The sequence below is a fragment of the Equus quagga genome, chromosome 2 (genome assembly GCF_021613505.1).
Source record: "Equus quagga isolate Etosha38 chromosome 2, UCLA_HA_Equagga_1.0, whole genome shotgun sequence".
NCBI lineage: Eukaryota > Metazoa > Chordata > Mammalia > Perissodactyla > Equidae > Equus > Equus quagga.
The window spans coordinates 168,154,094-168,182,073 of record NC_060268.1 but is presented as its reverse complement, the minus strand read 5'-3'; the positions used below and the strand labels follow the sequence as shown (position 1 = coordinate 168,182,073).

The window sequence follows — 27,980 nt, the reverse complement described above, 5'->3', positions numbered from 1 at the left end:
CACTGCCACCCCTGGTTGACACAAACTGCAGGGCACTAGATATGAATATATAAAATGTAAACTTTCAATTTACAACTTTGTGTGTTTGGTTTTTATTTAGTGCATCATGGTATCAAGCTCTTTTCCTTATAATTTTCTGTGTCATACTAAGAAATAGTTTTAATATTTTCATTTAAAACATGTTGCCAACATGCTGAAGATGCTCTACTGGAAGTATATAGCTTTTTATATTGAGTTTATATTAGGTTAACCACAAATAAGACCACTTTAGTTTCCACATTTAAAATTTTTGGGGGGCCGACCCTGTGGCCGAGTGGTTAAGTTTGTGAGCTTCACTTCAGCAGCCCACGGTTTCGCTGGTTCGGATCCTGGGCGCAGATACAGCACCACTCATCAGGCCGTGCTGAAGCGGCGTCCCACATGCCACAACTAGAAGGACCCAAAACTAAAAGACACAACTATGTACTGGGGGGATTTGGGGAGAAAAAGCAAAAATATAAATAAATAAAAATGTTGAGATTACAAGCAGGAAACCATCTTTAAAAAAAAGGCAACCAATAAAAATCTAAAAACTCCTATTTTATGAAATTTTTAATGATTCTTCCTCTGACACTATATTTATTTGAATAAATGAAGGAGGACTTGAACATTTCTACAGACTGGTTGCATAATAGATCGCTTTCCCATAACAAACATATGAAGCACTTACTACATATGAAATTAACTATTTTGTAATGTGACTATGTTTTCAAAATTACAGTAAAGAGGGATAGGGAACGTTCAGCAGGCTATTTGAATGAAAACGTTTGAGAATAACTGTATTTAAATATTTAGAGCAGAAGAGATTAACTGGAAATGCAGGGCAGCTATCTCAACGTCTATAAATACCACTTGCAAGAGCAAACTAAAAAAACAATGTCATGGGGATTAATGCCCTATAAAGAGGCATAAATAAATACTAAAGAATATAGAAAAGAAATTTTTAAGTGAAGACACATTCTTTAGTTTGATTTTTAGAAATCAGGATATTTAGTAACTTGGTACAGAGTGGTCAATCGTGTTGATGAAATTACAAGGGGAAAGATCTCACAGCGGCCAAAATATGAGCCATAGGAGCTGTCCTCTGCACTAACGGTAGAAGAGAGGGAATTTAATTAACATAGAGTCTTCTATTTACATCCTGTTAGTGGTAGCAGCAATAATTTGGTTCATTTCCCCACATTTACTATAAAACTTTATTAGTTCCCAAGATCTAAACAAATACAACTATTACCAAGTAAGTGCAGTCTTATCAAAGAAATGTTCTAATAATCATAAATTCTCCAAAATGTAAGAGTTAAATAATGGTCTTTTCAAACATAGTTAAAAAATTTAGTACAACAAAGCCACCAAGAAGCTAAAATGAAATCAAAGAAACACTAATTTACATTCACTTTTGTGACATCAAAGAAACATGTACATCATTTTTTTTTCTTTGATTAGAAAACGTGGTCAACTTTTTCACAGGAAAAGACTTTGAAGCAAGATTAAAATCAGAAAGTTGATTTTCCTGAATCCAATCTAACACAATGACATCCTAAAAGAATATCCCATAGTACAAGAAAGAACTGAATAACTGCAAGGCTATTTATAATGCGTAGCAGATAAACTGTACACTATAGAAACTGTAAATGAAGGACATTTTTCTTCATGCACAAAAAAAAGGGAATAGTTCATCTTTTGCATATAGCTTGTCATTCCGCACACAGGATTCAAATGTCAACCAGGAGACAATGACAATCCCCAGCCAATCTTAAAATGTCTTAATTACATCATCTTCTCCCTTTGTCTCATTTAGAGTTATAAATTCACAGCTCAAAACTTGTTCGCTAGACTCCTCAGGTTTTGATTTTTTAAGTGCCAGCTCTGCTGGGAGAAGAGATGAGCAATGCTCAAGAGACTGTGCGATGTCATCAATTGTCCATTTGTCTTCAGGAAGGGCATGTTCTTCTAGCGTAAATGGCCCCTGTTTGGTCCGGGTCAGCTCTAATACATTGGCACAGGAAGAGAGTTCTACAGCAACAAAAGGTGAAAAGAAGATCCACAAGATAAATGATTCAGTATTTCACAGTCTGCAGTTTTCCAAATGACAGAACTCAATTCAAACCTCTCAAAAACACCCCTACGTAAAATTGTAATAATCCAAAATCACAACCAAGAGCCTTGAGATTAAGAAATGAGTAGGTAGTAAAATAATATTTAATAACTCACCTTATAAACTGCTTTAAAGTCTACAAGGAACTTGCACACATTTTCTTATTTAACTCATAAAGCAACCCCAAGAGGTAACTATTACTCTCTCTTTGCAGATGAGGTAATATGACCCGTCCACTGTCACAACTGCCAGCAAATGGCGGAGCCAGAACTGCAGCTTTCCGGCTGTTTGTGACACTATGGCTTTCCAGTTTTTAAAAAACTGACTTGTATCACGAAAATAACTTTTAGAAGGATAAATCCTTTTTACTTATCCCTAATTTGAGTTAAAATATTTTGTACTTGAAAAAATGTTGGTCCTTACATTCATTATTCCCATCTTCATTTCGTGTTCCTCTCTTTCTCTTTTCTGCCATTACAAGCATTTCACTGCAGCTGCTGATGCTGATAATTATATGCCATAAACCTAAAATGCTTCTAAGGCTGAAGGCAGCAAGAATACAATTCCTAAGGCCAGTACTCAGAGATATGAAAAACAGAAAATTCCCTCTTCCCATCAAAAAGGAATATTACTCTCTAAATGATAATTCATAATTCATCTTTATGCTTACCTTTGCCAATGTCACTGACCAAGCTTCTGATATAAAAACCTCCTCCACATTCAACATCTGGAATGTTAACAGTGACATGGTAAATTGCTAACCTCCTATGAAATCCACTTTACATAGAAATGATGCCCCTAAACAAATGTAAAAATGCACTATGCAAACAATCAAGTGATAAAATATTTATGCACTAAAGCATAAATTATTCATCCAGTAGCATATGTGTTTGTGAGATTGAAAAGTCAGAGTGTGGAGAAAGCAAACAGCAGAAACTCAGGAACACATTTTACATTAACTGGCAAGTCCTACCACTTTAATACTTCAGCCTTGTTCACATAATAGGTTTTAAACAGTTAGAAATCTCAGGTTTGCTATCATGAGCTGTAGATTTTTAAAAATATTCTCAGATTTGTTTGCCTTGTTCATTTAATAGGTTTTAAATGGTTAGACATCTCAGCTTTGCTATCATGGGCTATAGATTTTAAAAATATTTTCAGATTTGTACATTCAAAAAGTCTAACAAACAAACAAAAAAACCCTTTTCAGGGACAGGAATTATATTTAGAGTGATATAATACATGGAGAGCTCAGCATATTTAAATGTTCTCTTAGAAATATTCCTGAAGAAATTATAAAATAACTAAAACTACACAACGTCCCAGAACTGAATGCTTATCTAAACATCTTTTATCACAGTAAAATACAAGTTTATTGGTTAACAGCAAGGCTCTGGATCATTTTTATTCATCCACAGACATCCTGAAAAGCACTACATTTCCACACAAAAGGACTACATTCCAGCTATTTCTAGTCTTATCATACAATAAAGCCATTTGAGGGAATTAATCAAAACTACCTGGGGATTTTAATTCTTTTTTTTCCTTCAGCTCCAGGTTGGAGGTCACTGCTGAGATAAAAAACGAGCACTAGGACCAAATGCAGGTGTGCTAACATTCTTGCACTATATTTGACTTTGGTGAAAAAACAACTCTTGGCCTATTACAATCTCCAGTGAACAAAATACGCAATCAGAAAAATTTGAGTTTTTCTTACTTTCACAGATAATATCTACTGTGCCAACCCAGCCGCTGCCTTTTCATGGAGTGGAGCAAAATATTTTTTAGTGTGTTTTTCTCATTATTTGTCAAAGATTTTAGAATGAGGAAACTAAAGAAAAGGAGTGACTTCTTTTTTCAGTTGTATAAAACCCACATTCTACAGGAACTTAATACACATTAAATAATATGCCAAAGCAATACAGTTCAGGAAAAAAGGCTTTGGGAAATTATTTCTAAAAGGAATCCTATTTGGTATACACTGTGAATTCAGGAGCAGGGTCAATTTAAGGGAGCCCAAGAGGTTAGAACTACAGCTTCTGATTCCTCACAGCTCTCACATGCCCGAGGCTTCAGCCACTGCTTTCTGCAATTAGGCGATCAAAAAATGTACAAACAATAGAAACAAACTTTTTGTTTTTTAAATTTATTTCAAACCTGGATTATAGATAAATTTGAATTGATAACCTGAATTAAAATTTACCCCATGTCCAATAATACATTTCTACCTTATCCATAATTTCCACATTTTCATGATCTTCAGCAGTAACTTGTAGACAACAAAAAGGGGAGGGGAGGAATCACTCCACTCTTGCAATTTCTTGTCCAAAAACTAAAAACGCTTTGTTTTAAATAGACAAATTAAAGTGAATTTTAAAACTAAATGTCAACTACCAGGTACTAGCCAAAATGGGGAGCAAATATCCATGGACAATCAAATAGAAAATACAAAATTCTGAAAACATATATTCCTTACCTACTCTTCTCCGTGGAGACCTAAAGTATGTTATTCTAACTTTATAGTAAGATAATATAATACAATATATGAAAAATTTAGTCCATTTAGAAAGGCATTTCTGAGCCTCCATGTAGCTATAGGTATTCTCATTAAATGTTATCAAAAAGTTATTAAATCCTAACCCTCTTTAAATTTAAATTTTTAAAAATCTCCAACATCCTAGGGATGCATTAAAATTACACAAAAGTAGTTAAATACAAAATAAAGGTACACATAAATACAAATGACCTCAAACCTCTGCACCTTACCTAATGTGAAAAACGGGGGCTGGAACTTTCGCAGGGAGAGACTGTACACCGTCACCGGCCGGGCAGGTTTTGCTTCCACTGCTGCCCCTCTCTTCATCAAAGTCGACAGTCTCTGGCCATCCTTCTTTAACGCAGAATAGCTTGCAAGATAAGACAGGGAGAGGAGGAGAGAAAGAGGGAGGAAGAATTAAGACAGATTGAGAGAGAATGAGAGAGAATAATTCCAGATTATAGCATGGAAAAAAAGGATGACAAGGGGCCCTTTAAATTGAAAATCTTTCTAATCTACTCTACAATGGTGTGAGGGAGAGAGTTCCTAAACATCTTTGAGGCTAATATAGCTCAATCTGGCATCCAATGAGCAATGTCATCAATGTTATTCTTTAACCATTTTCCTAGAGATGGTCTACTCATGTCTTCACCAGTCCTTGTTCCGGGTTAAGGGCACAAGGCCTCTGGTCGCAATGATCTCAGCTATATTTCCTTGAAACAATTTCCATTACAATAATATTTATTTTTCATATAAAAGTTACCAAAATGTTTCTAGTAAACAAATAATCTATTTAACAGATCTTAGCTTTGTGTGATAAAATTTTATTAGATCACAAAATCCTTGGAACAATGACAGAGAAGAAAATTCTAAAATGGTTCTTATAAATAAATGTAAATACGTTTTCTATTTTTTATGAATATAAAAAAATTTATCTCAACAATAATGATCCAAAATAATGTTTACTTATATCCTGCTAAAACTTTTAAATCTTTACATCTGAGGCAAAATTATGAAGAAAGATTTCCCTGTGGATATTTCAGTGTTCTTGAAAAAAACTGAGATTTTTAAACACAAAATAAATACCAAATTCTAAAAGAATTGCCAGTAACTTATCCTGATACATCTCATGGCCATTCAGCCATTTAAAAAAAAAAAGAATCGTGGAGGCAAGCCCATGGCGGAGCAATTAAAGTTCCACGTGCTCTGCTTCAGCGGCCGGGGTTCCCAGGTTTGGATCCCGTGTGCGGACCTATTCCACTCATCAGCCACACTGTGAAGGCATCCCACATACAAAGTAGAGGATGACTGACACCGATGTTAGCTCAAGGCTAATCTTCCTCTCACACACACACTCAAAATAATAATAAATAAACTCTCTTAAAAAAAAAAAGTGATTGGCTTAAAATGGTAATGTGCACAAAAAATATGATTAAGTGGTAAGTCACTATCGTTATACTTTTAATAAGTTGTAACGTTCATCTTGTCATTTGTTGCAGAAAACTGTAAAGCATAAGATTCTGGGCCCCAAAGGAATGGTCCCAACACCTGAAAGGAAGTACTAGTTGGACTCTGAGTCACAGCTCTGACACCCATACCAGACTGCAGGGGTCCCTTCACACCAATTCTGGTAAAAGTGACATCTCTGCACTCCAGAACTGCCCTGATGTCTGTAGATGGAATCAAAAACTGATAAACACTGGGATAGCATAGACGTCAGGCTGCGGCAAAATCCAGGGACAGAGACCACATCCTGCTAGCTCTTAGAGGGTATCAGAGCTCTTCATTCTGTCTACATCAGGCTCACCTTTACCAGATCATCTGCTGTATCAGATTTAAAATGTGCCTTACCATATATAAAAGCAAGCCCTTTTTTTTCATTAAAGTGATGTTAATCATTGAAAAATGAATTAAACATTTATTCAAATTCAATAATTGAACTTACAGGGGAGGTACTTGCATTATATTCCCAGTAAATTTCTGTAGAATGCCTTCAATATCTTCTTGTGTTATTTTATCTGGCAAAAATGAAAAAAGCAAAACTAAAACAACCACAAAAGTACAAGTGCTATTTTCACAGCACCAAAAGCTCTGAAAATTCATTTAAAAATTTTTCCAAGAAAGCATATACTATAGTGTGTTTTGTAGGCCAACTCTACCTTGTTGAGATGAATAAAACATACATTAATGAGATAAAAGTGGGAAAAAGTCTTATATTGCCTAATATTAAGACTAAATCTCGTTTGCTTCCATTTTTCCTCTAATAAAAACGATCCAATCATCTCGTATGCATTCAATTGGTGCTTACTATGGCCTTTAGAAGACCTGAGAAAAAGGTTGCATCAGCTATAAGAAATAGTCCTGCAGGGGTCAAAAATGAGGTGATCAGAAAGTAAGTAGAAAAATACCTATAAGTTCTTTTCTAAGTTTCTCCCGGCATTAAATATTGTAAATAACTTGATATGGTTGAAGATGATCAAGTATTAACCACATTTCAAATTTTACCTGATAGATTTCAAAACTGCTCTGTAGTATGGTATAAATTTTCCATACTCACATGCAACTTCGCCCCCAAGTAAAGTCGTATTGCTCTGTCTCCCTCCCTGCCTCACTGCTCTGGAATTTCTCTGTTCTTTTAAGCGAACATCCTCAGTCAGGAGTCTGACTTTTGCCTCAAAAATAAGCCAGTGCAAAAAGAGAATACACATAGCAAAGGTAAATAAAGCTTTCAATACCTGTCACTTAGCCATGTTTTCAGCTTTTGTTTGATATTCTTTCAAACAAAGTGACGTGATATTAAAGTACAGTTATAAATTTAACAACTGTAAACCGCAACACACTGAAATGTAGTATTTGGGATTTTCATACTTACAGATGCCTCTTTATGCATACTGCATATTCAATAATAAACTAAATTACAGAAATATTCTATAACTTATTTGGGTCCCAGTCAGTGGAAAGAAATTACAGCGCTCTTTCACTTCGTAGGAAATTTAAACTTTTTATTCTGGTATATACATGTTACGTTTGGTTTTATTTGAATAATATTAAACAAAAACTAATTAATATGCTTTGAATTACTACTCTAACACCACAAAAAAGACTAAACGACAGCATGGAATACTGTATCCAGATTTCCCTATCAACACAGAAGACAGTCTTAACCTCAGTGTGACCTTGATCCTCACAAGCTAACCACAAAGACCAGAATCTACTAGACTCAGAGAAGAGCCACAGAACTCAAAAGAATTACTTCAACACCTAGCAGCTCCAAAAAGGCAGATCTCAGACGGCTCCTCTGTTCATACAGTTTTTCAAACAGATGTAGCTCATGATACGTATGAGGATTTTTCCATGAAAAGTTTTTCCTCTACTGCGACATTAAACATAATTACTGGTGGCACTTTATTTATGCAAAACTTCCACATCTAGACAGACGATGCTACCACCACCCTGGTGATCACTGAGAGAAATGCCATTGTTGATAAAATTGCAATAGCTCATAACTTAGCAACACGTTTTTCAAATAAGACCAAACAGCTTTCGACTTCTGCTGGCTGGTCTCTTACTGACATTCCTGCCTGTGTGTACTCCTTTGTCCTGCTTCTCTTTTACTGATATTCCCTTACAAAGACAGAGATGTGCTCTTTCTTATTCTACTTCTGCCACTCTCTCTCTTTTTGACTTAAAGTCTCAGGCATTTGTGGTTGTGCTGTTCATTCTGCAATTAATCACACACAATTTTGAACTGTTACTTACTATATATACGCAGGCATTATCTCACCAAGGAAATTCTAAGCTCCTTAACGGCAAAGATAGCTTTTCTTCTTATTTAATGCACACAATTACGACGGCACTCAAGACATTCTTGCTGAATTTAATTTGCTGAGGAATAATAGAATCTCAAAGTCAAAAGGGCATTTAAAAGTCGTGTAGGCCAGGGCAGGCCCTGTGGCACAGTGGTCAAGTTCAGTGTGCTCTGCTTCAGCAGCCTGGGTTCATGGGTTCAGATCCTAGGCATGGACCTACACCTCTCTTCAGCCATGCTGTGGCAGTGACCCACATATAAAGCGGAGGAAGATTGGCACAGATGTTAGCTCAGGGCTAATCTTCCTCAAGAAAAAAAAAAAGAGAGAGAGGCAGATTGGCAACAGATGTTAGCTCAGGGCTAATCTTTCTCAGCAAAAAGAAAAAAGTCACCTAGGCCAATCATTCATCTAATGTTTGAATCACCAGACAGAAAGCCTATGCAGCAAGTTATTTTACAATAAAAATGAATATAGTATTTATTATATTCACCACATGAGTATGTAGTGAAGGATGCTGGCTACATCTAAAACATGATATTAGTCCAATCCAAATAATACTAATTGTCCCTATGATACAAAAATAAAGACTCTATCTCCAAAGGATTTAAAAAGAAATGGAGAATAAAATCTCTAAAGCAAGTATATCCAATAACTAGCCAAAAGAAGTACATTTGGTAAAAGATGGGTATGATACAAGTGCCATAGGACTTGGGTAATTATTCTTTGTTTAGTAAATTAACAAATCATCAATGTGACAGTATTCATTTGAAATTAATTTTTTAACGTCATTCTCATAAAATTAGTATATACAAGATCACGTTACAAATCATTTGCTAAAAATTTACTGGCTCTTCCAGTGAACTTATCACATGATAGTTGGTACTTAACAGAACTATGGAGTTAAAAAAGATCATGGACTTAAAAACAATATTTGACCACGACAGAGTACTATTACTGGAAAAGCCCTTCCACCATATATTTAATTGGAAAAAATTAATAAACTTCGTTTTTGAAAGGACTGTAATCCCTGAGAGAAGGGCAAGAAACAGGGCAAGGCCCTCAATCACTTTGCTTTGGCTGGGGGGTGATTTCTGCACTGTGGTGCAGGGAGAGGAATCCCAAATTAGGCACCATGATCTCACTGAACAGATTAGAACTGGGGGAAGTGGCAGCAGCCAGAATTTGAGAGAGAAAGATGTCTATAGGGGTCCACTTGAGACGTGGCTAAATTCCAAGCTGCTCATACATACAGTGCATCTACATCAAATTAACCAAAGAACTACCAAAGCTCCTACAAGGCTGGAAGATGTCTGAATTCTAGCCATCCAGAAGGCAGAAACTTTTCTGAATACCCGGGCATTTGATAGGACCACAGAAAAGCCATGCTCTAGGAGTAGGGCTAATACAGACCTGGAAGAAAGTCTACGCTAGACTCATCCTAACGAGAAATCTATACGAAAGCAACTAGAATTAATAAGTGAGCTTAGCAAGCTTGAAAGACATACAACCAATAAAAAAAATAAACTTCATTTCTATATACTAGTAATCAGCTATCAAATGAAAATTTTAAAAATCCAATTTATAATAGCATCAAAAAATATGATGTACCTAGGGATTTCGATACAAAAGAAGTGAAAGATCTGTACACTGAAAACTACAGAAATATGGTTCAATTTTTGCAACTTTTCTCTAAGTTTGGTATTATTTCAAAGTAAAAAGAAAGGTCTTAAAGGAATATTATGAACAACTTTACACCAATAAGTTTGGAATTTTAGATAAAATGGACAAATGCCAATGACACAAATTCAGAGAATAGAAAAAAAGGAGAATACTCCCCAACCCATTTTATGAGGTCAGTATAGCCTTGATATCAAAACCAATCAAGAACACTAAGAGAAAGGAAAAATACAGGGTATTCTCACTCATAGACAATGATGCAAAAATCCTAAACTAAATATTTGCAAACTAAACCCAACAATTTATGCAAAGGATAACACATCACAATGAAGTTGGGCTTTTCCCGAAACGTAAATTTAGTTTAATATTTGAACGAGGAGCAAAATCAATAGACCCAGAAAAAAATATTTTGATAAAATTCAATGTCTGCTCATGATTTAAAAAAAACAAAACAAAACAGCAGGGGCCAGCCCGGTTGCATAGAGGTTAAGTTCACGCGCTCCACTTTGGCGGCCCGGGTGTCGCTGGTCTGAATCCCAGGCATGGATCTATGTGCCGCTTATCAAGCCATGCTGTGGCAGGTGTCCCACATTTAAGTAGAGGAAGATGGGCACAGATTTTAGCCCAGGGCTAATCTTTCTCCAAAAAGGAAACAACAAAAAACCCAGCAAATTAGGAATAGAAGAAAACTTCCTTACTTTGATAAGAAAGCTATAAAAAACCTATAGAAAAAATCTATAAGGTAGATTTACTTGCTTGTAGATAAGGTAGAAATACTTGCTCTTTCAGCTATCAAGACTTATTCTAAAACTATGATAATTAACACAGTTTGGTGTTAGCACAAGGACAGACAAACAGACCAACGAAACAAAATGGATTCCAAACAAACTCGTGCCTATATGGCGCCTGATCTGCAACCACGGAGGCAATACAGTGGGGAAATGTGCTGGGCCAACCAGATATACATGGAGAAATGAAACAATGGAGTGCAGATATAATGTGAACGGCAAAGAAATAAAGCTTCCAGAATACAAGAAAATATCGTCATGCTTTTGGAGTAGGAAAAGTTTTCTTAAATAGGATACCAAAATAACTAACCATAAAGGAAAAGACTTGATAAACTAAATAAAAACTCAGAACTTCTGTTTTCCAAAAGACACAATTAAGAGACAGAGAGGGAGAAAATATCTGTAACATCTATACTCAAAAGAAGAGCACACATCCAGAGTACATAAAGAACTCACACAAAATCAATTAAAAAAGAAAAAGTGAGGGGCTGGCCCAGTGGCGCAGTGGTTGTTTGTGTGCTCCGCTTCAGCGGCCCAGGGTTCGCAGGTTCGGATCCCAGGCGTGGGCTTAGTACCGCTCATCAAGCCACGCTGTGGCAGCATCACACATAAAACAGAGGAAGATCAACAGAGATGTTAGCTCAGTAACAATCTTCCTCAAGCAAAAAGAGGAAGGCTGGCAACAGATGTTAGCTCAGGGCCAATCTTCCTCACACACAAAAAAAGGGGAGACTCCATAGGGAAAGGGAAAACAAAACAAAATGAGCAAGAGACCTAGACAACACACAAAGACCATAGCTAAGGAGCCAAAAAACATATGATAAAGTGCTGAATCTCATTAGTAATCAAATTAAAACCACAATGAAATACTACTACACACTGACCAGAATAGCCAAAATTAAAAACACTGTTCGTACCACGTGTTACCAAGGATGTGGAACAGGTGGAAATCACATATTGCTGGTGTCAATGCAAAGTTATACAACCACTTTAAAAACTGTTTGTCAATTTCCAGTACGATAAAATATACACTTACCCTATGACCCAGCAATTCCACTTGGGTATATCCAAAAGAAATTATTGTACATGTCTACCAAGAAAGATAGGTATAAAATACACATAGCAGCTTTATTTATACAGCCCCAAACTGGAGTCAACCCAAATGTCTGCTGACAGAAGAGTGTGCGTGTACACACGTATACACACATTATCACACATATCTACACACACATCTCTCCACATTATATATACACTACATATATAGTGGCACACTACACAGCAATAAAGAAGTCCAAAATAGGCAAAACTGTATTACACTTGTATAATTATCACTATATTATTAGAAGTTAGGATAGTAGTTATCTTTGGAAAAGAGAGACGGTGTGGCAACTGGGACAGGGCATGAAGCGGGTTTTGGAACTTTTCTTGACTCAACTGGTAGCTGCATGGATGTTTGTTGTGATAGTTCATTAAGCTGTAAATTTTTATTTTGGTCACTTTTATTTGTGTAACGCTTTATAATTAAAAAGTTTAATACAAACAAAAGGCACCGTAAGATGATTGATACTCAGCTACACACCAGCCCTACTATAGTGTGTGCCCTATTTGTTTAAATCACAACTTGAGACCCCATTCAGCTTTTCAGCTTCCTCCAGGAAGTGTGGGCAGCCAAACCACAACACAGGAGGAGCCGCTCCCATTAGATAAACATTAGCTACATCCATTTGGGAAGACCTTGGTAACATCCTATTCTGGGATTAAGGGGTGGTGGTGTTTAGAACAGAGGATTAGCATGAGATACCACCTTCCTTTTACATTTCTTGCCTCCCAGTAAAAATGTCACAGGAGGGATAGAAAAACTGCTCCCATCACAGGAGCAGTTAGGCCTTCCCAGAAGCTTGGCCCACATCCAAGACAACCTGGGAAGCCACAGCCCTTGTGTCCTATGCTCAGTGAGAACAGATGAGCACGATGAAGCCAAGTGCCAAGTGTCCTCAGAGACACCAGCAACTGCACCTGGGACTGAATACCGAGCTGTGGATGAGAAAAGAGCAGCAGAAGGTAAGATGCTTTGCCTTCCTGTGACTTACCTGCAGTCATCTTCTTTGTGAATGCCTCTATCTTCTGCCTTATTTATTCATACACTAAATGTTTTATTCTATATGCCACACATTGTTCTAGACCCCAAGAACCAAAAGAGACATGGTCTCAGCCCCATAGCTTAGAGATTAAGGAAAAGCAAATATATATTTATAAATGGTGAAAAATGCTATTTAGGAATAACAGAAGGTGTTAGGACAGAGAATAGGATAGAGTCCCTATTAATATGGTTTGAACTTTGAGTCTACTGAGCTAGAGACTCATCTTTTTATTCTTCTGAGCTATCCAAAACAATGGCTAAAAATAGAATTTGTCTAGATAGGACAAAATGACTTAAGAGCATTCATTTGTCATTTATTGCCTGCTGCCTAATTTACTTTGTCCAAACGTCAGTTGTTCTCAACAGGTCAATTAAGAACTGCATTTTTTTTTTTTTTTTTTTTTTTTTCTGCGCAAGATTCATGCTGAGCTAACATCTGTTGCCAATCTTCCTTCCTTTTTTTTCCCCCTCCCCAAAGCCCCAGTACATAGTTGTATATTCTAGTTCTAAGTCCTTCTAGTTCTTCTGTGTGAGCTGCCACCACAGCACAGCTACTGACAGACAGGTGGTGTGGTTCCCCACCTGGGAATTGAACAAGGGCCACCGAAGTGGAATGTGCTGAACTTTAACCACTAGGCCATCAGGGCTGGCCCAAGAGGTGCATTTTTGATTGTTATAATGATTGGGTGGGGTGGTGACATCAGCAGCACTGAATAGGTGAGGACCAGGGATGCCTGCTGTCCTGTGACGTGCAGGATTGTGTGGCACAATGAAGAACTGTCCTACATACTGCATGATGTTTCCATGTCTGCCAGATACTCTTGTGGGTTGAAAAGTCTGTTTATAATTACCTGAGGCTAAAACTTAACTCCATTTTCCATTTAAACACAAAGCATATTTTGTACAGTTTTACATACACTGAATTTTCTAGTACTGAGTCATCAATACAACACAGCTATGTCAGTCTGCATCTGACTTGTGGCACTTGCAGTGATTTATGTGTAAGTATCCGTTACGTATACATATTTGACTACTTCATTAAGACTTTTGTGTAGTAATATGTATGCATTTACATATTGATGTGTCTATTTTATTATAAACTACTTTTATTTCTTCTCTATATTCCATTAACTGTATTATGTCAATTTTTTCAAAATTTTAATTTGGGGGCCGGCCCAGTGGCACAGTGGTTAAGTTCACATGTTCTGCTTCTCGGTGGCCCGGGGTTCACCAGTTCAGATCCCCAGTGCAGACATGGCACCGCTTGGCAAAAGCCATGCTGTGGTAGGCGTCCCACATATAAAGTAGAGGAAGATGGGCATGAATGTTAGCTCAGGGCCAGTCTTCCTCAGCAAAAAGAGGAGGATTGGCAGCAGTTAGCTCAGGGCTAATCTTCATCAAAAAAAAAAAAAATGTAATTTGATTGATGGAAAGTAGGTAGAGGAGAGTACCTCTGAATTATATTTCAGGATAGTAAAGAAGGCATTACCAAATACTGGTTATAGGTCTCAGTATTAGGTCTCAGAGGTTTGAAAACATAGGTTCTAGTTCTCCATTAGACAGAAGTTCCTTTAAGACACAGGCTAGGTCTTATACTTAATTTATCCCCCCCTTAGTACCTGCTGTAGCAGCTTAAACAGATGATAAACACTTGCTGATTCACCAAAATCACATAGAAAAATCATGTCAATTAGTAAAATTCTCTGAGCTCTCATTTTCTGGGACTACAAATACTGTTGAATAAACTGCAGGGAGCTCTCCTTTCCAGGGCCTGAAGAAAGTTACTTAGTTTCTCCATGACTTATTTCAACATTATAATGAGTTGACTTGAACAAATTAAGCTTTCTTTAAGGTAAGTAAATAAGGTTACAAATTACACAATACAAAGTAGAGTTTTTTAAAATTCTAAAATGCTTAAGGGCAGGAAGGAAGGGGATGTTTAAGTACTTTCATCTAGAATCCCCTACTCAGTGAATGGCACCATCACGTAACCAGTTTTAATAGCCGGAAACCGAGGTCACAGTTGACAACTTCCTCTCCCTCACTATCCCATCCAATCAGCAAGTCTCACCAATTCCACCTCCTCACCATTCTTCTAATTACACATGCACTGATGTATACTTCAGTCTGCTCTGGAAATCTCAGATATCCTCCTATTGCCCTGGACTTCTTTAATCTTCAAAGCCTCCGGTTGAAGATTATGGCTGGGTTTCAATTAAGTGAAGGTCTGCTATTATTTCCTAATAATAATAATTTTAAGGATAATTCAACGTCTATTTTTAAAAAGACTCAAAATAAATCAGTGATTTTTTTCTTTTGATTATGTTGCTTGATTAATCAAGGAAGATACTAGGCTACATATAAATGTTAACAGGACAAGTGAGGCTGCTATGGACAAAGGAAAGGTTGGTCTCAGCACTGGGGCCATATGTAATACACATTAAGGCCACTCAACACAAAAGCATGGGCAAGCCAGACGCTGGACTGTCTATAGCTAAATTAAGAATGGATAACATTAAACACAGGCATAAAAACCCCAGAAAGCCTACAAATAATTCACAATTGATGACAAAATAATGTAGGTGAAGTGACTGTACGAAACTGCAACAGCTGCATTATAAATAGCATGCGCACTGTGAGAGTTGCTAGGAAACCATTTCTTTTATCTATCCTCTCTTAAAGTAGTGAAAGAATGAATGGTAGAAAAATTAAGGTGGGCCCCAGTGAGTTCTCCTTTACTTCCAGAGAAGTAGTTTTCCCTCAGTCACATCTTTTTATATACTCCAAAGCACAGGAACATGATTAGTTTTAAAGTACTAAACCTGGCACATTTATTTCAACAGCTAAGAAGTAATTGTAAAGTAAATAAATAAACACACAAACAATGGCAAGACAGGTAAAATCTAACAGGAGAGTCTCTGCTTTCTCATTTACTAGAAAAAATGTGCTAAATCCTAGCTATAAATGTTTTTTTGGCAAGGGAATTATTTTGGAAGAATTCTGAACACTAAAAAAAACTGATTATTGGGGCCAGCCCGGTGGTGTAGTGGTTAAGTACATGCACTCTGCTTCAGTGGCCCAGGGTTTGCAGGCTCGGATCCCAGGTGTGGACCTACACATCGCTCACCAAGCCATGCTGTGGTGGCGTCCCACATACAAAAAATAGAAGAAGACTGGCACAGATGTTAGCTCAGGGCCAACCTTCCTCACACATACAAACACACACACAAAGATTATAGGAAAAGAAGATATTATAATAAATTTTTATTAACAAACATACCAAATAAGCAAGAATATGATAACCACAATCTCCAATTTTATTAACCAAAACAAATCTACTAAAAACTAAAATCACTGGTAATATCAGGTAGGAGATTTATTTTAAAATTCCAAATTCACAGAAACTTTCTCTAAATATTAAAAAAGAGGACTACATTAGATGAACTTCATACCGTAAGGTTTTTCTTCTGTTACTTTCCCTGTAGAATCCAGTGTGTCGGTAGCTTTCCCCAGCTCTCCAATGGCAACATACCTCTAGAGGAAGAGAAATAAGGGAGAAAAAGAGGCCATAAGGTGGAGAAAAACTGTGATGAGCGTCTTGAAGTTTACAGAGATTCTTACTAATACTACCAACTTGGTACAAAGTAAAGGCAAAAATAATAGATTGCAATTGTTTTGTTAGTGAATTTCCAATTTGTGGGAAGCACATGTGTCAGCTGAGGAACCCTCACAAACTTCCCACCCCAGCCAGCATGACAAAGAAAAGCCTGCTTGTATTGATCATTATGGCTCACAAACATACTCTTATTGCAAACAAATTTCTAAAACCAGTCTTACACTGGGCAGTTTTGATTTTCAAGGAAAATTGTCAAATATACCTAAGAGCAGAGAGAATGGTACAGTAAACCCCCATACAGTCATCACAAGACTCAACGATGTCACCACAGACACAATTAAAATGAACTTTAAAATAATCTATTACTTCTTATATGAAATACTACGACTAAGCTTAGTAACTTGATCATGTATTTAAACAAAAGCTAAATATTTAGGAAACGAGCAAAACTAGTATAGCAGAAGTAGTGTACGTAACTATTACATGCGTTTTCTTAGTAAAGAGAAATCGCTACTTCTTAAGCTCTCTGGAAGGAAAAAAAGTCACTTCTAAGAACTGCTCGTTATTCACAAGTGAAGAATTAAATCACTCCTAGGCAACTGAGGGCCATTTTACTCCTCATCTCAGGGCAGACCTGCATTACACATTCTTTATACTCCTTCCTCTCTTTTGGTCAAATTCAAATTTGATTTGGAGCATTACATAAAACGGCAAGAAAAATGCAAGGAATATAATTCCCACTGAAGATAATCTGTAGTTATGTGAGCAAGTTTTTAAAGAGAAAGCTCAAAAAGCAGAAAGTTAAGTTGATTAATGACAAGCTTCTTAAACTAGTGAAGGGACCAGAGAAAAAAATGAGAAAAATCTTAAAACTTCAAATTCTCATAAACAAGGAGACATTTTATATCAGCCTAAGTGCCCTTTGAGGAATTCATCTTCTATTACATAGCTGAGAATTATTTTTTTTTATAAATACAATATAGAAGGGAATGTTCCAATGCACTTAATTTTTTTAAAATTTCATTAGTATTGACAAAAATTAGTTTCTTGTAACTAAACATTCAGGCTTATCACCTGAAACGCCTCACTCCTGCATCTATATTTTGGAAGCATCAACCCTGATTCAGCGCACCACGGGGAGAAGCACAGCAGGGCCAGCGGCCAGAGCACAGACCCCACACAGTCAGTGAAGTAGGCTAAGTTAGTCTTTCCTGCTGGACCCTCGTTTCCTTATCCTAAAATCCAGGTAACAACAGTACCTCATGAGAAGAAGCAGAGTTTAGAACAGCAGGACTTGGCCCTGGTAAGCAACAGAAAACAGAATTATGATCGTAGCTGTTTAAAAAAAAAAAGACAGAATGGCCCACAATAACAGTGGTTAGAGTGACTCATCTGGTTACAGTGAGTTTCCACAAGGAACAGTAAGAAGCGACAAAATGCGGTCTCTGATTCGTGCCTTAATAATCTATTTACTTGCATAAGAACACAATGCAATGAGGTATACTGGATTATCTATAATACTTGAATGTATTAGCGCTATTCTGCTATGTAACAAGTTTTACCCAGGAACCTTAACATGCTTTCCAAACATGCAGTGCTCATTTAGTCTCTGGACTCCGAGTATCCTACACCTTGGCACATGGCACTTCCTCGGCCTTGAGCTCCCTCTCTTCTCTAAGGATTAAACCCCGTTCATCTTTCAAAGCTGCCCTATTAATCCACCCCAACTCCCAAACACCCACCCTCCCAGATCGCTAAAAGCAAGTGCTCGATACAAGTTTCTTACATAAAAAGAATCAAGGCGTATATCAAACCCACATCATATCTTTATTCATTCACTAGTATGTTCACTCATTCAATCATGCTTCTCAGGGACTATGAATATACAAAGTATTCTCCGATGTGCTTGTGAGAGATACAAAGACATATACTAAAGGGTCCCCTGCCTCTAGAAGATTATGGTGTAACAGGCTAAGACATTAATAAAGACAACCTGCAGAAGGGAATGAGTGTCATGGAGAAAATAGACAATAACGTCTGTTCCCAGTGGTTGATCTTACTGAGCTCTCATGCCATACTGCTTGGCACATGATCACCTATCGATGTGCACTGTTTTCTAAGTACACTGGAAATATACCAACCCTTATCTTCCCAAATTATAAACTGTTAGCTTGAATTTTGCATTGTTATTCTATTGTGTTTCTTACTAAATGGAAACACAGTAGCAGCTTAATAAAAAGTTGTTGAAAGAAAAGTTCCTATGTGTGCAATTGTTCACAATTCACCATAGTTTGGACATCCAGATAATATCTGGTAAATTTCAAATCATTCAGGTTTTGCAGTCATACATGTTGCATTCTTTTTAGGGGAAATAATACCTAAACAAGCAGTTCTCAAACACTGTGGTTTCTGAACCCCTATACACCTGAAGGTTATTGAGAAACCCTGAAGCAAAAATTTTTTAATATGGGCTCTGTCAATATTTACTGTATTAGAAATTAAAACTGAACAAATATTTTAAATACTAATACACATGCACACTTCCCATTAGCCATTAGGACGACGATATCATTACTCATCAGGTAACCTCTGAAAAACTCTGCTATTTACTTGTGCGACAGCAAGTAAAAAAGGCAAAACTATTAAAATAGTTTTGACTTCAACAGATCACTTGAAAAAGCCTCAGGAATCTCTGGGTCACACTTTGTGAACTGCTGATCTAAATCATAGCTGTTTTCTAGCTTTCCTTTTTCTTGGCATCTAGCAATAATTATCTTTCAGTTCTGTTCAATGACTCACAAACTACTTAGAAAACTCCACCCAGACAGTTCAGCTTCCAGCTGAAACAAAGCCTCAGCACCAAGACATGATGGACAGAAGGAAAAAAACATGGGATGTATATCCATGACCTACCATTTTATCTTATAAGGTCTAATCTATTTTTCACTGGCCTAAATTCTACACAGAGACAGGTTTTAGAGTTGTTTATTCTCCAGGATGCATTCTAGGAGTTGTGAATTCTATTACTGTATTCATTACAACATAATTCCACTACAACACCACAAATGGAGGTCTCGTAGAATTTTTAAAGAAGTTTCCAGTGAACTGTGTGCTCTCTGGGACTCACAGTTTCTCACTGATACTAATACTACTCTACTCTCTACTCATCTTCAAGCTCCCTGAACCCCACAGCAGATATGAGACAATTTTAAAAGCAAATCGGCTTCTGTACTCTTCAGGAGAAAGGAAAATGACTGTATCACAGAAAGTGTACAGAATCATTTCTATCTCAACTAGGCAACTACTTTTGCTGAAGTTTGATTTTGAAAGCTTGTGATTCAAAGTTTCACAGGGGATATTATTTACAATGAGGAAGAACATTTTTTTTAAAAACCTACCAAACTGAAAACACGTGGCTTTGAATGTCTTCATTAAAAAGGAACAGCTCTTTACAGTTCGTAAGTGTAAGCCCTTCAAAATTTTCAATATAGCACTTATGAAATGTCCGAATATTAATAGAGTGTAAAGAAAAAGTACAAACTGGACTAACCTCTAGAGAAAATGGATTAGAAATGCTCAAATCTTAGCGAGCTGGCTAAGTTTCACAGGAGCATTATTCAAGTCACACTTCAGAGTCGACATTGACTGGTTAACCTAAAAATGCTCCTTGTAAACTTGTAAGAAATTACAGTCCTTTGAACACATTTAGGGTGGAAGAGTTTGTATACCCTAACGATAACACTTGTTTAACTGTTGGAGATGATACAAAGCTGCTTTCTGAGGAAATGCTGGCTTTGCCTGCAGGTACTACTATGGTTTATTTCTACATAGAAATGGGAGCAGACTTATATCCAGAAAATGCTAACTAGAGTCTTTATATGGCATCAGTGATTTCATAATAGAACACTGACCCTTCCATCTGCTCATCTGGTTTCTAAAGCATATATAAGTAATCAGTTTTAATCAGCAATAGAGAAAGCTAATAAAGATAATACTCGAAAACCTCGTCAAAGTCTGTCACTTCAAGGTACGTCTGCTATCTGGCTTCTGCTGAATGATTAGCTCAAAGAAAGTATAATTTAGGGAAGATTCTAGAGGGACCATGCATCCATGGCCTTCTTCTAGGTAATCAACATTTCATACTTAGATCAAGGTAGGCCAAAGGGACATAGCAGCTTAACCTCTCTCAGAATCATTTTACCTAAGTTATATTTGACGTAGATGCACTTCTACATCTGTTGTGAAACTATTTTTGAGAACCACCATCTATCTGTCATTCAATATCCCTCACTGTATGAAATTTCCTTCTGACTTTAATGCCCAGAGCAAGTTTCTCTCTCCCTTAAAGAACTGGCATGCTTCCTCTTCCTGATGAGTGCCATGTTTTACCTAGGCCACCAGAAATCACAGAGAGGAACGAAACTAACTGTATTCAAGATTTCCAGCAAGACTTGCTTGGGCAAAATAAATGTCAGGTATCTATGGGACATGTAGTTAGAGAGATTCAACAGGCCTGGAACTCAGGAGAGAGAGATCTGTGGCTAGGTGAAATACTTGGGAATAGTAATAATAACATTCATTGAGCAATTTCTCTATATAAGGCACTATACAGAAAACCTAGATGCTTTTTATACACCTTATGCATGTAATCCCAAAAGAGAATGCAGTGAACAAAAATGACTCAAGAGAAATATGATCGTTGGCAGAGCAAAGCTTACTATAAGACAGGAGAGGAAGCTAATGAAGACAAGGAGGACTCTTCTTAAATCTTACTCTGATCTGAATAAGAAGGAATGCAAGAAAGGAGTTGAGTGGTCTGTGGAGTCTCTTGTCTTCATAAAATGCAAGCAAAATAATCTGATGGCCAGAAGATTTTACTAAAAAAGCTCAGCACTCCACCCATTAATTGATAGGGGTTGTGTGAAGTGGCACTAGGTTGAACAGGATTCTAAGGATGTTTCTCACTTCAGCAGAAAAGAGTCTGTTAGGCTGTGTTCAATTAGCAATGTCTTCAATTAGGACTGAATGGTGAGGGAAGGGTGTATTGTGATATGGCTGTAACATAAACATCAAATATCTACCACTGTCTAATTCTTCTAGTAGAACTGTGATGAAAATAAAAATTCATCTGTAAAAGTAGGAAGTGAAAAAAGATTAGATACTAGATCAAGCAGTAGGTCTGTGCCCAGTTAGAAGGCTGCAGGCACCAATTTTTTTTAATGAAATAGCAAGAAAAATATCAAGAGTACATTGTACATAGGATTAAAGTTATTTGAAAAAATTTTTGGCTTTTTATACATATGTGTATATAGGGTTATGATGTAAAATGAATTTCTTACTATGGGTCTTAGCCAAAAATTTTGAAAGCCACTGGATAAGAGGATCTCTAAGATTCCTTCCAGTGCTAAAAACAAAATCTTTAAATTAACAGTTTTTAACTACTTTTGAGAGATGTGTAACCTTCAACATACTTAAAGGTAAAATTTAGATGATTTAATTTTTCAACAAATACATACATTTTAATTTTAACTTAAAATTAAAAGTATAAGAAATACAAACAACTAAGAAGATAATAATGCCTATTTTTGAAATGGGAAGCACCCAAGAACTAGATTTCTATAATAAAATGCACCTAGGATTTTCTACTTAAGTGACAGCCATCTGAAGATCAGTGATTTCACTGTACAACATTCAGCTTTCCTAGATGAATACCCAAATGACTTGTGATAAATAAAGCTTAAACCAGAGCCAATGATGTATTTACATTTCCAGTCATCATATTTCTGGAAATACGCCTGGAATTCACATGTAAAACCTTTCAATAACATATAGGGTGCTGCATGTATTTGTGGTTTGGGGTGGGGGGGGGGTGGACAATGAATATTCCAATGAACTCAACACATTCTATCTTGGGGGAAAAAACACAAACAAATACCTTAATGTAAAACATCTTTTTTGTTATTATGAAAATGACTTGTTTGTTACAAAGATTTTGGAAAATACCAAATAATGTGAAAAAAGAAAATAAAAGTCATCCGTAATCCTGTATCAAAGCAACCACTGTTTATATTTTGGAATTTAGAAACAAGTATTAAATAACTGGCAAATACCTACATGAGAAACAGATTCCAAACTCTGTGTGTCAGTATTTAAGCACAACATACAAATTCACTATAAAACAGTCACACTCCTCCAATTCTAACACAATTTTTATATTCTGTGATTTCTCAACACCAATATTTTGAACATTGCAGAGAATGCCAAGTTGAAATTTTTCCATTCATCTAAAGCATTATGATCCTTTCCATATGAAAGACACAGATTTTTATGCCAGTTGATAACTAAAATGAAATGTCAAAGGCAATATACTCTCCAGGGCTTTTTATTTTAAGAAAACCTTACTTAGATCACTGCCACTCAAAGTGTGGTCCAAGGACGAGATAAGTTCAGAAAATGAATGTGTTTAGAAACTTATGTAGTAATTTGATGTTGCCATAACATTTAATTATAATTTACAAAAGTCATCAGTCTGCAATGAACTGGAAATTTTTTAAAATGGTCTTTGACCACACTGTTTTTCCCTAAGCAACAATTTACACAAAATCACTCTACCAACTATTTATATCCCACTTAGATCAAGGGTTTTAAAACAAAATGTTTAGTTCAGGAACTTGCTGAAATTCTTCTCTACCTAGCGGCATATTAACCTTCCTTCCACAGGCATTTTCACTGGCCCCTAACCCCAGCTATTATAACTAGCAACCAGTGGCTAATTAGAATACAGATAATATTATCGCTGTCAGAGCTGAAAGAGACCCTAGAGAGGTCAAATCATTTTTCCTAAGGAAAAATTGAGAGGCCCAGAGAGGTTAACCACTTTGACATCCTGATTTCTGTTTCAAGGCTCCTTCCAGCCTGCAGCTTCGAGGAGGACTCCGTCCACAGGCTAAGTGCCTCTCCTGCCTCTGCACAACCCCTCCCCCTCCTAGCAAGTGCCTCAAAAAACGCTCTTGGATTTAGTCAAGGCTACTCTAATAGAGGAACGACATAACTTACCGTCTTAAAGAAGCCCCATTCTTTTCTTTAGTAAACATTTTTTAACTGCTGAACAAAGCACGTCTTTGTTGAAAAGTGCAAGGTTTACAAAACACTATTGTTTCTATAAAAATTCCAAGATTTAAAAAAAAATCTGCAGGTAGAATTTAAGATCCATAAGTTCCCTTTCATCTAAGAAATACAACTATACAAAAAAACTAAATATATTCTCTTTAAATTATGGGCACTGCATTGTTTTTGCTTCTATAAGTCAAATTTGTTTTTCAAGTAAGAATTTCCAATTTACAGTCTCAATATTCTGAATCACAGATATCACGACTGTAGACATTGTGATTAATACTTGGAATTGACACTCAAACAATTTACAGTTTATTTTTTAATTGATAAAACTCAACACATAGGCCATTAAGAAAAACATTCAAGAAAAAAGAAAGACGGAACTATGCCAGTATTTTCCAGCATTCTTACCTTGGACCCTGACAACATACTGGTCAAGATTTTTGTTCCCCTTCCAATTCCAACCACTACAAATCAAAGAAAGAAATATTATGACCTTCTATTCTGAAAACTAGGTTCTTAAATATCCATATATTTTGGTCGTAATTTCCTGGCATATGGCATGTAAAGTTGTAAAGAGCATGTATTTAGCACAATTTGAGGGCTCCTATTACTCCAATTAGTTGAACTTGTCATGCAACTAAGAAATTCTGAAGAGGAGATGGGGGAGAGACTTGTTCCCTTCTCAAAGCGTTAAACATGATAGAAACCTCAACCTAGACAGTTAGATAATAAAGTTTTAGAAAAATCTCAAAGGACTCACTGAAATTTTATATGGGCATCAGTGAAAAAGACATGGTACAATTAAGCATGGTATGATAAAGTCTTTTGACAGAGTTCATTATTAAACAAAGCTAAAGCCATCATCATAGCTAATGAACCATTTAAAGATGATTAGTGCTCAGCAGTATACAATCAAGAAAAAAGAAACATAACAAATCAACCCAACAGAAAAAAGAATACGGGGTAAAATGAGAGCCTGGAGAACGTATGTTCACACAGACCACAAATAAAGTACAACGATGGCCCACCTGTCTCTTCAATTTAAACATTACTCATATGACAACACATTTCACCAGGCGAGGATGAGAGGATTTAATCATTTCTTCACTTAATAGCAAGCAAATTTTCATAAGAATTGAAGTATTTCTCATCATTGGATATAATTTTGTGAAAGAACACAATATAACCACCACAATTCAGAATTACAAGGAGAAACAATTGGCAAGCTAGAAGAATTCTCATCAATGTTTACAGCAGATATCATTCACTGAGTTTACCATGTATCAAATTCTACTCTAAATGCTTTCCATTCATTATCTCAATTAATCCTTCTAACAACCCCAAAAGGTAACACAATTATGAGGAAACGGAGGCTAGTCTCATATAGAGACTAAGAACTTTGCCTAGCATCTCATAACTGGTATATGATGGAGTTAAAATTCAGCCCAGACTATCTACCAGCAGACTCCCTTCCTTTTCATCCTCCCTGCCCCGTTACTCATCTAGGCTTTCTTCCCACTGCCACCAGCCTAAATCGGCCTAAACCACTGTAACCTGACTGTTCTACAGCTATGAAATTCATACCATTTCATCACCATCTCTGAAAATCTATATTGCACACTACAAAGCCCCCCGACAACCCTCAATAGGGTCCCAATGCCTACAGTACCAACTCCTTAGTAAAGTATTCAAAGCCCATCCTTCAAAACCCAGCTCAAATCCCAACTCCCTCAAAAGTCTATCCCAAACCTCCACTAAGTTTCTATGATAGACTCCTATTGGTTCAAGGACTAAGATAAATTGCCTGCCTTCAGTTTCCTCTGTTGAGCAGAGTACTTTTCAAATGGTAGCTCCTGCTGCCAAGGCAAAAACTTAGTATAAAAACAATAAAGATTCAAAGCAATTTTATTCTACTCACAAATTCTCAATATTAATTTCTCAATATTAATTAAATATTAAATTAATAAAATATAGAATAATTTATATACTTTATACATGAAATTATATTACTTTATAATAATTCATATATTTATATAATTTAAATTAATAAAATATAATTAAATATTAAATTCTCAATATTAATTTCTTGAGCAGCTACTAGGTACACAGTCCCCAAAAGACACTTTGAATGGAACAGCACATTTCCTGACTTTGAAAGAGCTTATAATCTCATGGGGAAAATAAAATACAGACAAGGGTAACTGCAAGTGCTCAAAAAATGCTGTCTGAATTAAGGAATGAATAACGCTAAATAACAACATCATGGTATATGACTAAGTGTCAAAATGAACACAGAGAGAATAGTTGCTGTAGGAGGTCTGGTGGGGGAGCTTTCTAAAAGGCTAAAGAGCCAGAGAATGCTTCAGTCAAGCACTTCAGAGTTTGAGTTAGGCCTTAGAGGATGTACAGGATTTAACACACAGAGAAGAGAGAACCACATTCTAAACAAGGAACGAACTGCACAAATTCTCAGATAAAGGATAAGCACGGTGGGTTTTTCAACCAAAGTGCAGGGTGTCTCAAGTGCAGGCTGACATGTTTTGACTTTATCATGGTTGAAATGCCAAACTGATGATGATTTCTCTGCTAATTCAGTGATCCAGAATGACAGAATTCAAAACCAGAAGGCATCCTAGAGCTACCCAAAACCGAGGCCCGTGGAAGTTAGGTAGCTAGTGAAAGTAGAATTTTAGGAAGACTAAGACAGCAGTGGTATGGAGGAAAGCCATCCAGTGTTGAGACCCAGCCAACAAGCAGCTTTTCATTCAAGGGACAGTTTACGGGACAGAATTTTTTCCTAGCGTTTTCCTATTCAATCACTCAAAATTTTATTCAGTACTTATTATATAGTTAAGCCCTCAGTGAGTTAACAAAAACAAAGACTAGGAGGAAGTTTTACATTAGCAATATAAAAGAGCAAGTGGGCAGGCTTCACATGGAGGAGACAGCATCTCAGCCAAGTCTGGAAAGATCAGTAGGATTTCCACAACTAAACGAGACAGAGACAACCAGTTTACCTGAAAAGAAAAGCATGCACAAAGACACAACAGTTTGAAAAAGTGTGGAGAATTAGGAGAATGAATGAATAACAGGGTTTCCCAAGCACTGCCTCACAATTACTACTCCCTTCCTCTATCTTCCAAATTTTCTGTGCTCACATGTTTCTCTGTAAGAAACCCACTATCTCCAAACCTATTCAAATGTCCTAGTATTCTAGTCTCAAATCAAAAAGACAGGCTTTATTTATGATGAGAGCCACTTTAGGACAGACAAGGCTATTACACATGTCATTCCAAAGCTTTTTGCAATTGGAAGTTTCTAGTGCCATTTATCTAATTCTATAACACCCTTGCAATCATCTTAAAAGATCTGTATCTTTCCACCTGTAAGAAGCTATCTTAATAATCTAAAATGAAGAAAAAGTTTTATTCATAAAGATGCTGCTCACAAAATCAGTCCTACTAACAAAACTCTGATAACAACCTCAATGACCTCAAAAAAGGAAATGGTTAAATAAACGCTATTTCACCCATATGACAGCACATTATGTTGCCATCAAAAATAATATTGACTTCCCTGTTAGAGCTGCTTTTGCTGCATCCCATAAGTTTTGGTAGGTTGTGTTTCCATTTTCGTTTGTCTCAAGTTATCTTTGATTTCTCTTTTGATTTCTTCTTTGACTCACTGGTTGTTCAGAAGTATGTTAATGTCCACATTTTGTGTTATTTTCCAGCTTTCCTCCTGTAATTGATTTCTAGTTTCATACCATTGTGGTCGGAGAAGATACTTGATATGATTTCAACACTTTAAATATATACAATTATATTTGTCAATTATTCCTCAATAAAGTTTTAAAAAGAAAGATAAAAATCCTGTTTACAAATAGCTTTTTTAATTAACATGGAAAAAAGCTTATGTTATAAGGTTAAGTAAAAGAAAAAACAGGATACAAATGTACATATAGTAGAACAGCTCAACTTTAAAAATCTGCATGGATAAAAAGCTAGGAGAAAATATAACAAAAATGTTAACAGTGATTATTGCTAGAAGGTGGAAAATGGATAATTTTTATTTTCAACTTTATGGTTTTTAGTATTTTCTAAATTTTTTCACTGTGATTTTATAACCTCTAAAGTTAAAAAATAGCAAGTTTTAAAGTGGTAT

The 27,980-nt window shown here is 36.3% G+C and overlaps 1 protein-coding gene across 1 annotated transcript in view; it reads right to left on the bottom strand.

Annotated features, from left to right (window-relative positions):
• Window positions 1-526: 526 nt before the first annotated feature.
• TRUB1 (TruB pseudouridine synthase family member 1) overlaps window positions 527-27,980 on the bottom strand; it is a 33,694-nt gene continuing 6,240 nt past the window's right edge. Inside the window, exons 3-8 of the mRNA XM_046654904.1 lie at window positions 24,225-24,280; window positions 16,537-16,618; window positions 6,616-6,688; window positions 4,901-5,040; window positions 2,805-2,861; window positions 527-2,052 (exon numbers count right to left, since the gene is read on the bottom strand). Of these exons, the coding sequence (XP_046510860.1) occupies window positions 1,793-2,052; window positions 2,805-2,861; window positions 4,901-5,040; window positions 6,616-6,688; window positions 16,537-16,618; window positions 24,225-24,280 (668 nt within the window). The 3' untranslated portion in view covers window positions 527-1,792. The remainder of the gene's footprint in view (window positions 2,053-2,804; window positions 2,862-4,900; window positions 5,041-6,615; window positions 6,689-16,536; window positions 16,619-24,224; window positions 24,281-27,980) is intronic.